Raw genomic sequence first — 13,804 nt, forward strand, 5'->3', positions numbered from 1 at the left:
GGCTGCTGTAATAAAAATACCATAGACTGGGTGACTTAAACAACAGACATTTATTTCTAATAGCTCTGGGGGTTGGGAAGTCCAAATCCAAGGTACCAGCTGATTTGGTTCCTGGTGAGAGCCTCTTCCTAATTTGTAGATGGCTGCCTTCTGCTGTGTCCTCACATGCTAAGAGAGAGATCCTCTCTCTTGTGTCTCTTCTTATAAGGGCACTAACCCCATTCATGAGGGCACCATCTTCTTGGCCTAATGATCTCCAAACGGCCCCACCTCCAAACACAGTCAAATTAGGGATTAGGGTCTCAATATATAGATTTGGGGGGGACATAAACATTCAGTCCATAGCAATCACCTTTCCTCCAGTATCCAATAACTTGTTCCTCGTTTCCGTTTGATACCTCACCAGAATTACCTTTAACATCCATATTTCTAGCAAGCACCCCAGACTCCTCCAGCCTCTGCCCATTACCCAGTTACAAAGCTGTTTCCACATTTTCAGGTATTTATTATAGCAGCATCCCACTTCATGGTACCAAAATCTGTCTTATTCGGCTTGGGCTGCCATAACAAATTACCATAGATGCGGGGCTTAAACAACAGACATTTATTTTCTCACAGTTCTAGAGGCTGGAAGTTCAAGATTGAGGTGCCACCATGGTCAGTTTCTAGTGAGAGCCCTCTTCCTGGCTTTTAGGTAGCAGCCATCTGGATGTGTGCTCACATGGCCTTTCTTCTGTGCTCAGCAGAGAGATATAGGGAATCTCTTGTTGTCTCTTCTTCTAAGGATACTCACTAATCCTGTCAGGTCAGGGCCCCACCCTGGTGACCTCATTCAGCCTTAATTACTTTCTTGGAGGCTCCATCTCCAAATACAGCCAGACTGTGGTGATAGGGGTTCAACATATGGATTTAGGGGGGACACAAACATTCGGTCCAGAGTACTCCCTCTTCTCTGGTTTTGTATGAACTTTGCTTAGGGATCTATTGCCTTCCTGGAGCCTTTGTATGCTTTTTCCTTACTTGGGTTTCTTAAAAAATGGGGCCTTCTATTGCCCATTCACCCTCTACAGAACAGTACAGGCTACCCCTGTAGAACAAGTCATGGTGACATGCCTGATGATAGCACTGTGACACTGTGATCCCAGGTGGCTGGTGTGCTCTGCTAAATTCTGTTTGTTCTCATTGCTAGGGACTCTGATGAACATTACAGTCTCCTGGTTAGTATTATCTAGTCTTTTTCTTTTTTTTAAGAGTTGGGTTTCGGATTTCTGTTTCATGCTTAGAATTATTGTGGCTTTTGGCAGAGAATATTTTAAACTGGGTGAAAAGGCCAAAAAAAAAAAAATGTAGAATCAAGAAGTGAAAGCACAATTGTTTACAGTTCAGTAAGCAGTTGTGGTTAAGAAATGTGTCTGTTCATCATTGCCAGATGACTTAAAATTTTATGGGGAAGCATAAATTTTAAACAAAAAAGTGCTTTTACAGGGTAAAGATGTAAATTTCTTCAGAATTTAGTTTTTAGGTATTATAATCTAGACCTCCTGCTTAGAGCTTTATGAATTTTATTGTGAAATTATCTGTGAAATGAATCTCCTGGCAGCTTACAGCATTTACTCAGAAACTAAAATTTTGATGTACCAGCATTAATAATAATATAATAATGCAGTTAATTAGAGAGTCACTAACTGAATACTCACAGGCACATAATATTGCTGGGTGTTTGGGATCATTGGTAAAATTAAGCATAGTTGTAACCTTTCAAAAGAAAGATAGTATAATTGTGTACAAATAAGTACAATTCAACTTTCAGCGCATAGTAATTAAAAAGCAGTGGCACAATACAGTGAGTAGAAAAGCCATCATTTGGATTTGATTTTGGACTGTATTGTTTATTTTTCTTTTTGGAGCATCACTTGAATTACAGTTTAATTTGCATCCTTTGGGTAAATATCAAAACCATTTGAGGTGAGGGAGGTAGGTCAAAACCATCTTGGTTGGCAGTGCAATCAAGAACAGAAAAATAGTCCCCAAAATTCTTTACATCAGTTTGTATTATTCGAGTTCATTCAGCTCTTATATATTTTATTGGTATTTATCCAAGTACAGCACAGAGTTCATGATTTAATAGACTAAATTATTCATTTCATGTGTTAAACTCTTGGTACAGTGGTACAGTGATTACATAAAGGAGAATGATCAACCCTGCTGAATGGAAAAGCAGAACTGTGGTTAGAGAATTCACCTGGGAGATGGTGGTGAAATGCTTTCTTAAAGTACGGGTATAGAAACAATTTAAAGATACTTGAGTAGAATTGTGGAATTTGAGGGTAGAGCAGTGAGAAGTAACTGGTAACAAAGGTGTCTCTAAACAGTGGACGGTTGTCTGGATTACTCAGTGGTTGGCGCCTGAAGGATTCAAGAACAGAGGTGGCTGTCGTTAAATTTACATGTACCAGAGGGCCACTCTGGAGGGCCTTGTGTTAGGGCAGAGTAGTCAGGTACCAGACTGCGGAGGTCAGTTAGGGCCAGGCTGTAATAACTAAGAGGTGTCTCAGCCTTAATAGATCCAACACTGATATCATGACACCACTGTTACCCCTGTCCCTTGCCCCTAACACACACACACACACACACACACACACACACACACAGAGAGAGAGAGAGAGAGAGAGAGAGAGAAACCTGCTCCTCTGTCTGCACAGGAAGCAGGTGTACTTTAAACTCCCCTGATCTCCACCCCTGACCCTTGCTGTGCTGTCTTGCCCTCCTACCCCAGTCTGTGTGTGTGTATGTGTGTGTGTACATGATGGGTGAGGACTGAGGAAAAAAGTAATGGTGGGCACCTGTTGATGATTTGGCCTGAAGAAGAGAAAAAGTACCAGTTTCAGAGAATAGTAGGACATATATTTTAAATCAAGACGCTTTATGGATTAGCCTGTTAGAATATCTATGAAGATAAAGAGAGTAATCATACAGGGAGGATCCCAAATTACTCTGCAGTCATCTTGTGGATAATGAAGTGGAACAGCTTAAAGTTAGTGCAACAATTATATTATGAAAAAGTATTTCATGATAAAAAATTACAGATGTTTCTGTCTCTATAGGAGGATGATTTCAGTATTTCTCCCCCCGTACTAACTTGCTTCACCTGGTACTTTCTTTTATAGTTTTTGTTAATTTCTTGTATAGCATTTTTTGTATAAGTATTCATGAATGTTTTCCTCACAATATATATTACTTCATCAGCATAACCCACTGAGGAGGATTGGAATTAACATGCATATAAATGGACCCTAGCCACCTGTGTATTTCAAATAAGTCATTTAAGCCAGGAATCAAAAATACATTTTGTTCTTATATTACTTGCTCGATTCTTTTGTGGCCTCTTGCTCATTTAAAATCAAAGACTTTTTTTTTAGAGTAGTTTGCTGATAAAATAAACCACTCACTCATTCATGCATTCATTCATCAAATGTTAGCCTTTAAGTTAACTATTTGCCATTTTAACTACAGAGTGTTTCATCTGCTCGGCATATGTATGGATAGAAATGACTAGATCCTGTGGTGTATTTCCTCTGCGAATCGTCTGTTCCTGTGTCTTAACCACTTTCGTGCTGTGTTGATATCTGTGCTTTCCATTTGGTCTTCGGGGCACTTCTTCCCTCAGCGTTTGGTTTCTGTCAAATTATACTCTTCCTTTTCAGTCTTGAAATCCTGACTGTGCCCAACCAGCGAGAAGCCTCACTTGAGTCCATTTCTCAACCTGGTGTGCTTTTTCTTTTTCTTTTTTTTTAAACATTTAAACAAGTCCGACGTTTGAGCATAATAAAATAGAGAAAAAAAGCATCCTCAGTTTCCTGTCTTTAACTGCCATTTACCCTCGAGACACTGCAAGTATAGGACTTGTGAGAATACTCAGTTTTGAGCATAAAATCTGCCAGTAATCCTCTCTAACCTTAAGAAAGTCATATGAGCAACTAACTTGTTCAGTTTTCTTATTTGTCAAAAAGGGAGATTAATATCTTCCTTACCTGTTGCATAGGGTTATTGTGGATCAAGTACCATAATAGATTTGAAAATGCCTTGAAAAGTTGATATCGTGACAGTGACTGATGACAGTGGCGGCCATTATTGTATGGGTGACAGACCGGGCCCTGCACTGTAGGCTTTCTGTTCTCTCTCTCTCAATGTTTGCAGTGTTCTTGACTATAGCTGATACTATCTCCATTTAAAAAGGAGGATACTTGTAAGTGTAGATAAGGTATTTGAGGATTTCAGAGGGAAGGAATAGTTGCCTCTGGCTGAGATTCGGGAGACACTTCCTTGACAACATGAAACTTTGGCTGAGTCTCACAGCATTTATGGAAAACTTGCCCCACTGTCACAGAATGGCCTTTTATGTTTCCTCCATCTAACTGCAGAACAGTCCTCTTCGTTTGTAAAACCAGCATCTCTTGTGCTCAGATTGAAAGCTTGCATCGAATGCATAACTTGTCTTGGGTTGTCCCAGGCTCCTTCTCCCTCAGAGGAAGAGGACATTACGCTGCTTACTTTGTGCAGGGAAGGCAGACCACTGGCTTCTCCTCAGGCCTGTGTGGGAGCACATCCTGTGGGAGGGACTTCATGGTGCTTGGTGGAGAAGTGCTGTTAGCAGCCCTGTGTGCATCCAAGATAGCACTCCCAAACCTGTTTAGTCACCAAGCATGCTGTGGTGATGGTCAAATCAGGGTTCATAGTTATTAGATATTGTCAGGAGTTCTCATACAAATCTTCAAAGAAACTGCAGTCAGTAGCAGTGTGACTCATCATAGATATATAGGTATTTCTGCTGTAATACTATTTATGTGTTTCTGTAGTGTCTTGCCTTTTGTAAAATCTGTCAGGGTCTATGTGGACTGTAGGGTTGGGGGCAGACCGCTGAAAACCTATATCGCTTTTTAATCAGCCGCACATGCCAGTAATTGGTTACCCGAAGGGAGAACGGTGCTGCCCGGGCACCACTGGCCGCTTGAACTCCAGCAGGACAGTGGGTGCTGGAGAGCACGGGCTATGGGGCTCTGGACAGCGGCCGCTGCTGGTGGCCGAGCATAGTGTTGGGGGTAACCCCTGAGCACAGGTAAAAGTTTTAAAAACTCCTAAAGTATGTCCAGAAATTTGCCTGTGGCTAGTGCAGTCCCTACCACTAGGGCTTTTCCCTTTGCTGCCAGTGAGCTGAACTCTACCCACTGCATTGCTGCCCTGCCCAGGAAAAATGGTGTGCTCACCGCAGTGACCCCCACATATCCTGACTTCTTTTCCTGTTCACCAGCTGAGGTGAGCTGCTTTTTATTAAAAAGACACCTGTCGCGGCAGAGCAGGCTGAGTCTTCACTTCCTAGGCAGCACCGTTCTTTCCAGTGTGTTTTACTCTCCATAGTGACCAGCCCAGCTGAGCCAGCACAGCTTAGGCTGTGCTTGGTCACATCCTTCCCCCTTCTGTTTCCTTCTTACCTTGAGAAACAGTCTCACGATAGACACATACTTAGAAATCATAGTTCCAGATAGTGCTCTGGGGAGATGCCATGACCTTGCTTCATACATGAACGCTTGCTGAAGGCACTCAGAGAGAGCAGGGCGTGGAAAACTTGGGGTCCAGGGGAAAACGACTAGAGAAAAGTGAAAGGGAGAAAGAAATGGAAACGAAATTAAACTATATAACTAAGGTGCTGGTACTGTTTAAATGTTAATTTTTATACTCACTGTTAACCAGTTAGCTAAAGTGGTAATGAGAGTCATATTGGTGTCTGTTATTAGCAAGGCACTGTGCCAGACACTTCGGTTTTATCTCATTTAATTCATTTATTTTTTTAACTAAAAAGCAGACAGTAATAAAAAAAGTGTATTTACTACCTAGAATTAATAACACATATTAATCTTTTATAACAAACAATATGGCAGATAAGTTTGAAATCCCCTGGGTTCCCTTCCTGAGTCACACTCCTCTTTCTCGCATGATTCAGCAGTTACAACGAGTTTTCTGTGTGTCCTGCTAGTCCATATTTATGTACCTGTATGACATATGTACCTGTAACAATATTTTATTAGTCTTTGTGTTCAAGAAAAATAACATTATGGGTGTTAGGCTGTACATATCTGTTTACTCCTCTTGTATTTGAGATCTCTCCAAGCTGATATGTACAGATCGGGTCCATTCACATAAGCTTCTGTAGAGTGTCTCTTCCATGAATCCACCACAGTTTACCCATTGGCTGTGGACTGATGCTGGGTTTCCTCTTCTTACAAACAACACTGAGATGTGCAGCCTTGTCTAGATCTCCTGGTGCATGTGACAGAGTTCCTGGGTACATAGCTGGGATTTCCAGCTTATAGGCTATGCACACTCTCAACTTTATCTATCTTATTTAATTCTTAAAAATGTTAATCGAGGCAGGTGGCATGATCCCCAGTTTACACATGAGAAAAATGAGGTGTTTAAATGCTGTGTAACTTGGCCAACTTAATTAATAAGAGACCCAGTGATTGAATCCAGATCGAATTCCACCCATTTAAATTTAGAGCCCTAACTCCCATCAGTCCACAGAAATCCTCAACTTTGAACGTCCACGATCGTTAGAATACTTGCAGCCGGCCAGTCATACTGTGTCATTTCAAAGTAGACAATCAGAGCAGGTAATGAGGTGGAGAGGACCTGGTCATACTCCTTTTGTTGTGATTTTTGAAAGGGTTCAAGTTTTGGAGTGAAAACATGCTTTGTGAAGTGGTGGATCTGGGTTTTCCGTACGTGCAAGACTGTTTCTTTATGATAGAAAACTGTTTCTTATGTTGCTTAAAATGTACATATTAAATGCAACATGCAGGATATATTGATTAAAAAAAAGATGTTACCATGAGCATGTTAGAGTCTGTATTTTACTTTTCAAAGTATCAATATATAGACCATTTTCTCCAGGTGAAGAAGGCTATCTGAAAGTGATTCTCTTTTTCATGATAATTTTATTCACACTTGGACCATATGTCTTTTAGACTTCATTTTTGCTTTTGTTCTTTTCTTCACCTTCTAGGTATAAAATCTGGTATATTAACTGTGAAAATTCTAGAGCTTCATGAGGAATGCACCATCCAAGTTGCAATGTGTGAGCAGTTATCGGGGCTTCAGGCTGACAACTCTTCTCAGGGTGGGGCCCCTGGGACTGGCCTGAGGGTTCTCTTCGCCAAGGAGACTGCACGCTGCCTCCGGGGACTTCCACAAGACATCATCCATATCTACCCTCCCTGGTGAGTGCAGAGAACTGATCCCCACAGTCCTCAACTGTGAGTTTGTCTCAAAAGACCTTTTTATCAGGAGTATTTTTGTCACTTTATTATACAGTAATGCCAGGGGATGGAGCCAGGATTCGACATAGATTTTATGTAACAGAAGCTCTGAACTGTCTCTGATGGCTCGTTTGTATTTCTGGTAGCAAATTTTTGATAATTTGGCGGGGGTGGTGAGGTGGTGAGGGAGAAACAAGCACATCAAGATTCCTGCTTAAGTGGTGTGTTGTTATGAAATCTGGCTGTTTTTGTTTTTATCTTTCTTAGAAATATAATTTTCGTGAGAGTGATTAAGTGACAATAGGATAATACACATTAATTTAATACTTCTTTGCTAATTACTTTAGGGGGATAAAAATCACGAATTAAGACATAATAGGGTTTGATCTTCAGGGGCATAAGTGGTCATTAGTGGATCAGAAATGATTTTTGAGGATACCATGTTTGTTTTCTTCTGCATAGGGTATTAATTTTTACCACCAAAAGAAGAGGGAAGGTTTGAGCAGACTTGTTTTAAGGGCTGTTAATTTTATTGACAGTTTTTAAGTTTCATTCATCTGTTAAATTCTTAGGTTTGAATTCAACTTAAAGATCTTTAAGTTAAACTTCTTCCCCAGAGGAGGGATCTTTTCATTGTGTCCATAGTGCGTGACCATCAGTCTCTAATTAAATTCTTCCACAGACAAGCTGAGGATATCAGAGGGTAACTTGCATTACTTTATTTTATTTAAATTTCTAAAACATTTTTAAATTGGACAATATAATATACAATATAGAATCGTACACAGATTATAAGTATACGTTTCATCAAGTAATCACAAAGTAAATACATTTCTGTCCAGTCCAAGAAATAGAATGCAGTCCATACCTGAGACTGCAACACTCTCCCCTTTCCTTCCTCTTCCTCCTGCTCCGGGTGACCATGATCCTGACTTCTGATGCAGTAGACACCTTTGAATGTGGGTTTTGTGCCTCTCAATATATTGTTACCATAATAACTTGTAAAGCTTATAGCTGTTTCCACTGCTGACAGTTTCTCAGCAGTCACGTCAATACCACCGTCAACATTTTCATGACTGCACATTATAATTTCTTTACTCTTTCCATATTCTCAGTATATAGTATATATCCATTCTTTTGCTAACATAAATAACTCTTTAATAGATATTCATATATATGTATTTACATATTTCAGGTTATTTCTCAGAGTAGATTTTAGGAACTGTTTTAATGGATTAAAGGATATACCTTTTTTTTTTTTTTGCTTTTAATTAATTTTTATTGGAGTATAGTTGCTTTACAATGTTGTGTTAGTTTCTACTGCCCAGCAAAATGAATCAGCTATACATATACATATATCCCCTCTTTTTTGGATTTCCTTCCCATTTAGGTCACCACAGTGCAGTAAGTAGAGTTCCCTGTGCTGTATAGTATATTCTCATTAGTTGTCTATTTTATACATAGCATCAGTAGTGTATATGGGTCAATCCCAAAAGGGTATACATTTTGTTGTTGCTGTTACTGCTGTGATTTCTTGATACAGTTAAGTAAACTGTAAACCTCATAGTAGAGTACCTGCTGCTGAATACTCAAACTGAATACTTTCTCTTATATTTATTTACTGATGACAGCTTCTCTTTTGCAAATTGTTTTTCTTAACTTTTACTCATATATTCACTGGGGCCTGGGGGATATTCTTATCAATTCATATGTCTGTTTTGTATAGTAAAACTTTTCTATTTTTACAATTATGTTACTTATGATAACAGTTTTGTTTTTTCCTTCCTAATGCTTATGCTTCTTTACCTGTTTCATGTCTTATTGCATTGGCTAGAACTTCCAAATCAAAACTTTTTCACTACTGTATTCCTAGTGACTAGAATAATGCTTGGCCTGTGGTAGACATTCAATAACTATATGATTAATGTTGAGTATTAGATAATCATCAAGATGTTGCCAGTCTTGTTATGTTCCCTGTTTGAATGAGAGGATGTATCAATGTATTTCATTGATTTGTACATTCGCTAAGAAGCATTTTTTGATGTTTACTTACTGTATAATAAGCCTTGTGCTAAATAATGGGTAAACAGTATTCAAAATGAATGACAAATCATCTCTGCCCTTAAGGGACTCACTTTATGGTGGAAGAGAAAGGTAAAATAAACATGTGATAAAGACTCTAGGAAGTATAATAATAGAGGTCTGTACAAAGGATGTGAGAGCAGTGAAGAGGTAAGCATGACTGATAGGTCGGTAGGGGGGAGAGAGAGAGAGAGAGAGAGAGAGAGAGAGAGAGTGTGTGTGTGTGTGTGTGTGTGTGTGTGTGTGTGTACTGGGGAGAGAGCAGATTGAGGTAGCTTCCTGGAGTTGCTGATTATCTAAGTTATGAAGGCTAAGTTGGAAAGAACCAAAGAAGGGGCTGTGAGGGCATTTGTAATAGAGGAGGCTGAATTAGCAAAGAACAAGAGGCCAGAGTGGCATGGTGTATGCAGGAATATACATAGTTCATATGGATGAAGGGGAATTCTGCAGCAGGAGTGGCAGCAAGTGAGGATGGAGAACACGTGTACAATGTTAAAGAGCTGGTGTGTTAAATCCTCCCTGCTGTCTAGGAAAGGAAGGATGTGATCTTACTCACAGTTTGAAATTTGTGCAGGATAACTTAGAAGGAGGCCAGAGTAAAGGCATCCAGGAGACTTTGGGAGTAGCTCAGGTGTGCGGGAAGATGATAACTTGGACTAGGATGGTAAACAGTAGATTCAGTACGTATCTCAGAGTTGGCAGCAACAGGATGTGCTGATGGATTTGATGTGGTTTGTGAAGGAGAGACAAGAAACAAGATTCCTCTGAATTTCTGGCTTGAGGAAACAAGTGAGTTAGGGCACCATGTAGTAAAATGGGGAGACTTGGGGCAGATTTTGATGGCACAGTCAGCAGTACCTTCTTGACACCAGCAATACCTAAAGCCGTAAGTAAACACAAGAGAGACTGTGATGCCCAAAGAGAAACTGTCAGCTGGTCTGGTTTTCAGTGTAAGCCATGTGTGGTAACTGCCGAGGTAGAGCCCTCAGGCTTGTTCACAGCTGCTTTTGTTCCTGCTCCATCTTTGCCACCTGGGATTCTGTGAGATGAAGAAATTGCTAGGAGTAAAGCAATGCTGAAGGTGGAAGGTTTGTTTATAGGGTGAGATTATCTTCCTGTTATGACAGCCAGTCTTTTCCCACCAAAATTACAGAGTGTCTTCAGAGGAAATAAATAGAAAAGAAAACTACTGCACTGTGAAAATGAAAAAATGAGCACCATGACAGTAATCTGGATAATCTGAAAAACTAGAGGGAAGAAGAGAAGGAAATCTGTCACTCATGCTTACATGAGAAAGAAGGAGAAGCAGGTGTCAGCTCTTGCTCCATGGGGCACTTTCCCATAGGGTCTTCATAGGAATATGACCAGAAGGCCTTGTGCTTAAATAACATCGGGAAAGGCTGGTTAAATGCGTACTAGTTACTGTATTACAGGAGTGCTCAGAGTATCTAATAATGAAAATGTGCATTATGATTCACAGGAGAGGGAAGCAGAAGAAGAGGGGAGCATACAAACAAGTGACCACTGTCTTCCTAGTCTAAGAAAGTGGATCAGGAGGGCAGCTAAGGAGAGTGGTGTCTCAGAACATAGAGCAGGGAGTTCCAGGAACCCACACCTCCACCTAAACAGCTGCTGCACGGGCAGGAACCATGTGAAGTATGACTTTAGAATTCTATAGAGTTGAACATTTGTGGTCGAGGGAAGATTTTGTGAAAGAATACAGGGAGGGGGGAAGGGTAAGCTGGGACGAAGTGAGAGAGTGGCATGGACATATACACACTACCAAATGTAAAATAGATAGCTAGTGGGAAGCAGCCGCATAGCACAGGGAGATCAGCTCGGTGCTTTGTGACCACCTAGAGGGGTGGGATAGGGAGGGTGGGAGAGAGGGAGACGCAAGAGGGAGGGGATATGGGGACATATGTATACCTATAGCTGATTCACTTTGTTGTAAAGCAGAAACTAACACACCATTGTAAAGCAATTATACTCCAATAAAGATGTTTTAAAAAAATGGGGAATTTCAGCTGCTGGTAGCAGCGACTGTCCCACATCACCCGTCTCCACAGTCCTGGTGCAGAATGCTAGAGCCAGGGTGGGCAGTATATCAGGGTTTGTACTGATTGCTGAATGAAGCTTTGATCACTGAGGCACTGGCACAGAGGCTCGTGGACATTTTTCCAGCCCCTTCACAGGCTGAAGTGGTTTCCAGGAGAGTTAAAGAGACAGTACATGTCTACCTCCCTGCTGTTTGGAACCAAACATTTAAGTGAATCTTTGTCAGGTCTAGCTGATGACAGAGACAGTGAAACAAAAATACCACTTTGCTACATAAGACAAGGAGCACACAACTTACAAAATAGTATGGAAAATTCATAAATGGATGAATCCAGCTCTCAGTAAGTTAAGCTTCAGCAGCCCCTGTGGAATGGAAGAATTAAATTCCCCGAGTTACGCCAGAATAATACTGAAATGTCCAATTTTCAACAAAAATTACAAAATATACAAAGAAACAGGGAAGAATTGGTGCATTCACAGGAAAAAAATTGACATCACTGAGGAAGCCCAGACATTGGAATTATTAGTCAGGTATGTGAAATCAACTGTCTTAAATATTTCCAGTGAGTTAAAGGTTTACTATATATTAAAAACTAAAGGAAATCAGGAAAGTAATATGTGAGCAAAATGAAAATATAAGTAAAGATAGAAAAATTATAAAAAGCAAAGAGAAATTCTGGAGCTGAAGAGTATTGGGTTGGCCAAAAAGTTTGTTCAGTTTTTTACATAAGATGGCTCTAGTAGCACTTGTCTTTTAACTTCATTCGAAACAATTTTGTTAGACTGTATGGTGATAGCTGTCATATCGGTGCATTTAAAAAAAACCTTACCAAAATGGGTGAGTTTTTGTGTAGCCATTTTAATATTGAAGATGGAGGAAAAAAACAACATTTTTGGCATATTATGCTTTATCATCTCAAGAAAGGTAAAAACGCAGAAAAAGCTTCGTGCAGTGTATGGAGACGGCGCTGTGACTGATTGAACGCGTCACAGGTGGTCTGCGAAGTTTTGTGCTGGAGGTTTCTCTCTGGACGATGCTCCATGGGTGAGTAGACCAGTTGAAGTTGACAGTGATCAAATCAAGACATCAGTTGAGAACAATCAAAGTTATACCACGCGGGAGACAGCCAACATACTCAAAATATCCAAATCAAGTGTTGAAAATCATTTGTACCAGCTTGGTTATGTTAGTCACTTTGATGTTTGGGTTCCACATAAGTTAAACGAAATAAAACATGCTTGACCGTGTTTCCACATGTGATTCTCTACTGAAACGTAAGGAAAACGTTCCATCTTTAAAACAAATAGTGACAGGCAAAGAAAAGTGGATACTGTACAGTAATGTGGAACGGAAGAGATAGTGGGCCAAGTGAAATGAACCACCACCAGCCACGCCAAAGCCTGGTCTTCATCCAAAGAAGGTGGTTTTGCGTATATGGTGGGATTGGAAGGGAGTCCTATTATGAGCTCCTTCCGGAAAACCAAACAATTAATTCCAACGAGTACTGCTCCCAGTGAGACCAACTGAAAGCAGCACGCGACAAAAAGTGTCTGGAATTAGTCAACAGAAAATGCACAATCTTCCATCAGGATAACGCAAAACCTCATGTTTCTTTGATGACCAGGCAAAAACTGTTACAGCTTGGCTGGGAAGTTCTGATTCATCCACTGTATCCCCCAGACATTGCACCTTCAGATTTCCATTTATTTTAGTCTTCACAAAATTCTCTTAATGGAAGAAGTTTCGATTCCCTGGAAGACTGTAAAAGGCGCCTGGAACAGTTCTTTGCTCAAAAAGATAAAAAGTTTTGCGAGGATGGAATTTGAAGTTGCCTAAAAAACGGCAGAAGGTAGTGGAACAAAAGGTTAATACATTGTTAAATAAAGTTCTTGGTGAAAATGAAAAAATGTATCTTTTATTTTTACTTAAAAACCAAAGGAACTTTTTGGCCAACCCAAATACAATAACTTAAATTTTAAAACTCACTAGAGAGGTTCTACAACAGATTTAAACAAGTGAAACAAAAGATAAGTGAACTTGAAGATAAGACAATTGAACTTATATAGTCTAAGGAACAGAAAGAAAAATGAAAAGACCCTGAGAGACCTGTGGGATATGTCTTATCAAATAGAGAAACATGTGCATTATAGGAGTACTAGAAGAAGAGAGGAAACATCAGAAAAAGTATTTGAAGAAATAATGGGTGAACCACCCCCCCCGGCCCAGATCTGATGAAAGACATACATATCCAGGGAGGTAAGTGATCTCCAAACACAATAAAATCAAAGAGATCGACACCAAGACATATTGTAGTGAAATTGTCAAAATCTAAAGACAAAAACTTTTGAAA

The 13,804-nt window shown here is 40.0% G+C and overlaps 1 protein-coding gene across 12 annotated transcripts in view; it reads left to right on the forward strand.

Moving 5' to 3' along the window:
- The window catches only part of SPIDR (scaffold protein involved in DNA repair), a 331,517-nt gene that overhangs the window by 144,276 nt on the left and 173,437 nt on the right, over positions 1 to 13,804 (forward strand). For all 12 annotated transcript variants that reach the window (XR_003002947.1, XM_024742596.1, XM_024742599.1 and 9 more), the window contains one exon: positions 7,061 to 7,274. Coding sequence is in view for 11 of the 12 variants with exons in the window: in XM_024742596.1 (XP_024598364.1) it covers positions 7,061 to 7,274 (214 nt within the window). In the remaining variant the exon portion in view is untranslated. The remainder of the gene's footprint in view (positions 1 to 7,060; positions 7,275 to 13,804) is intronic.

Source organism: Neophocaena asiaeorientalis, unplaced genomic scaffold (genome assembly GCF_003031525.2).
Source record: "Neophocaena asiaeorientalis asiaeorientalis breed wild unplaced genomic scaffold, Neophocaena_asiaeorientalis_V1.1 scaffold226, whole genome shotgun sequence".
Taxonomy (NCBI): Eukaryota; Metazoa; Chordata; class Mammalia; order Artiodactyla; family Phocoenidae; genus Neophocaena; species Neophocaena asiaeorientalis.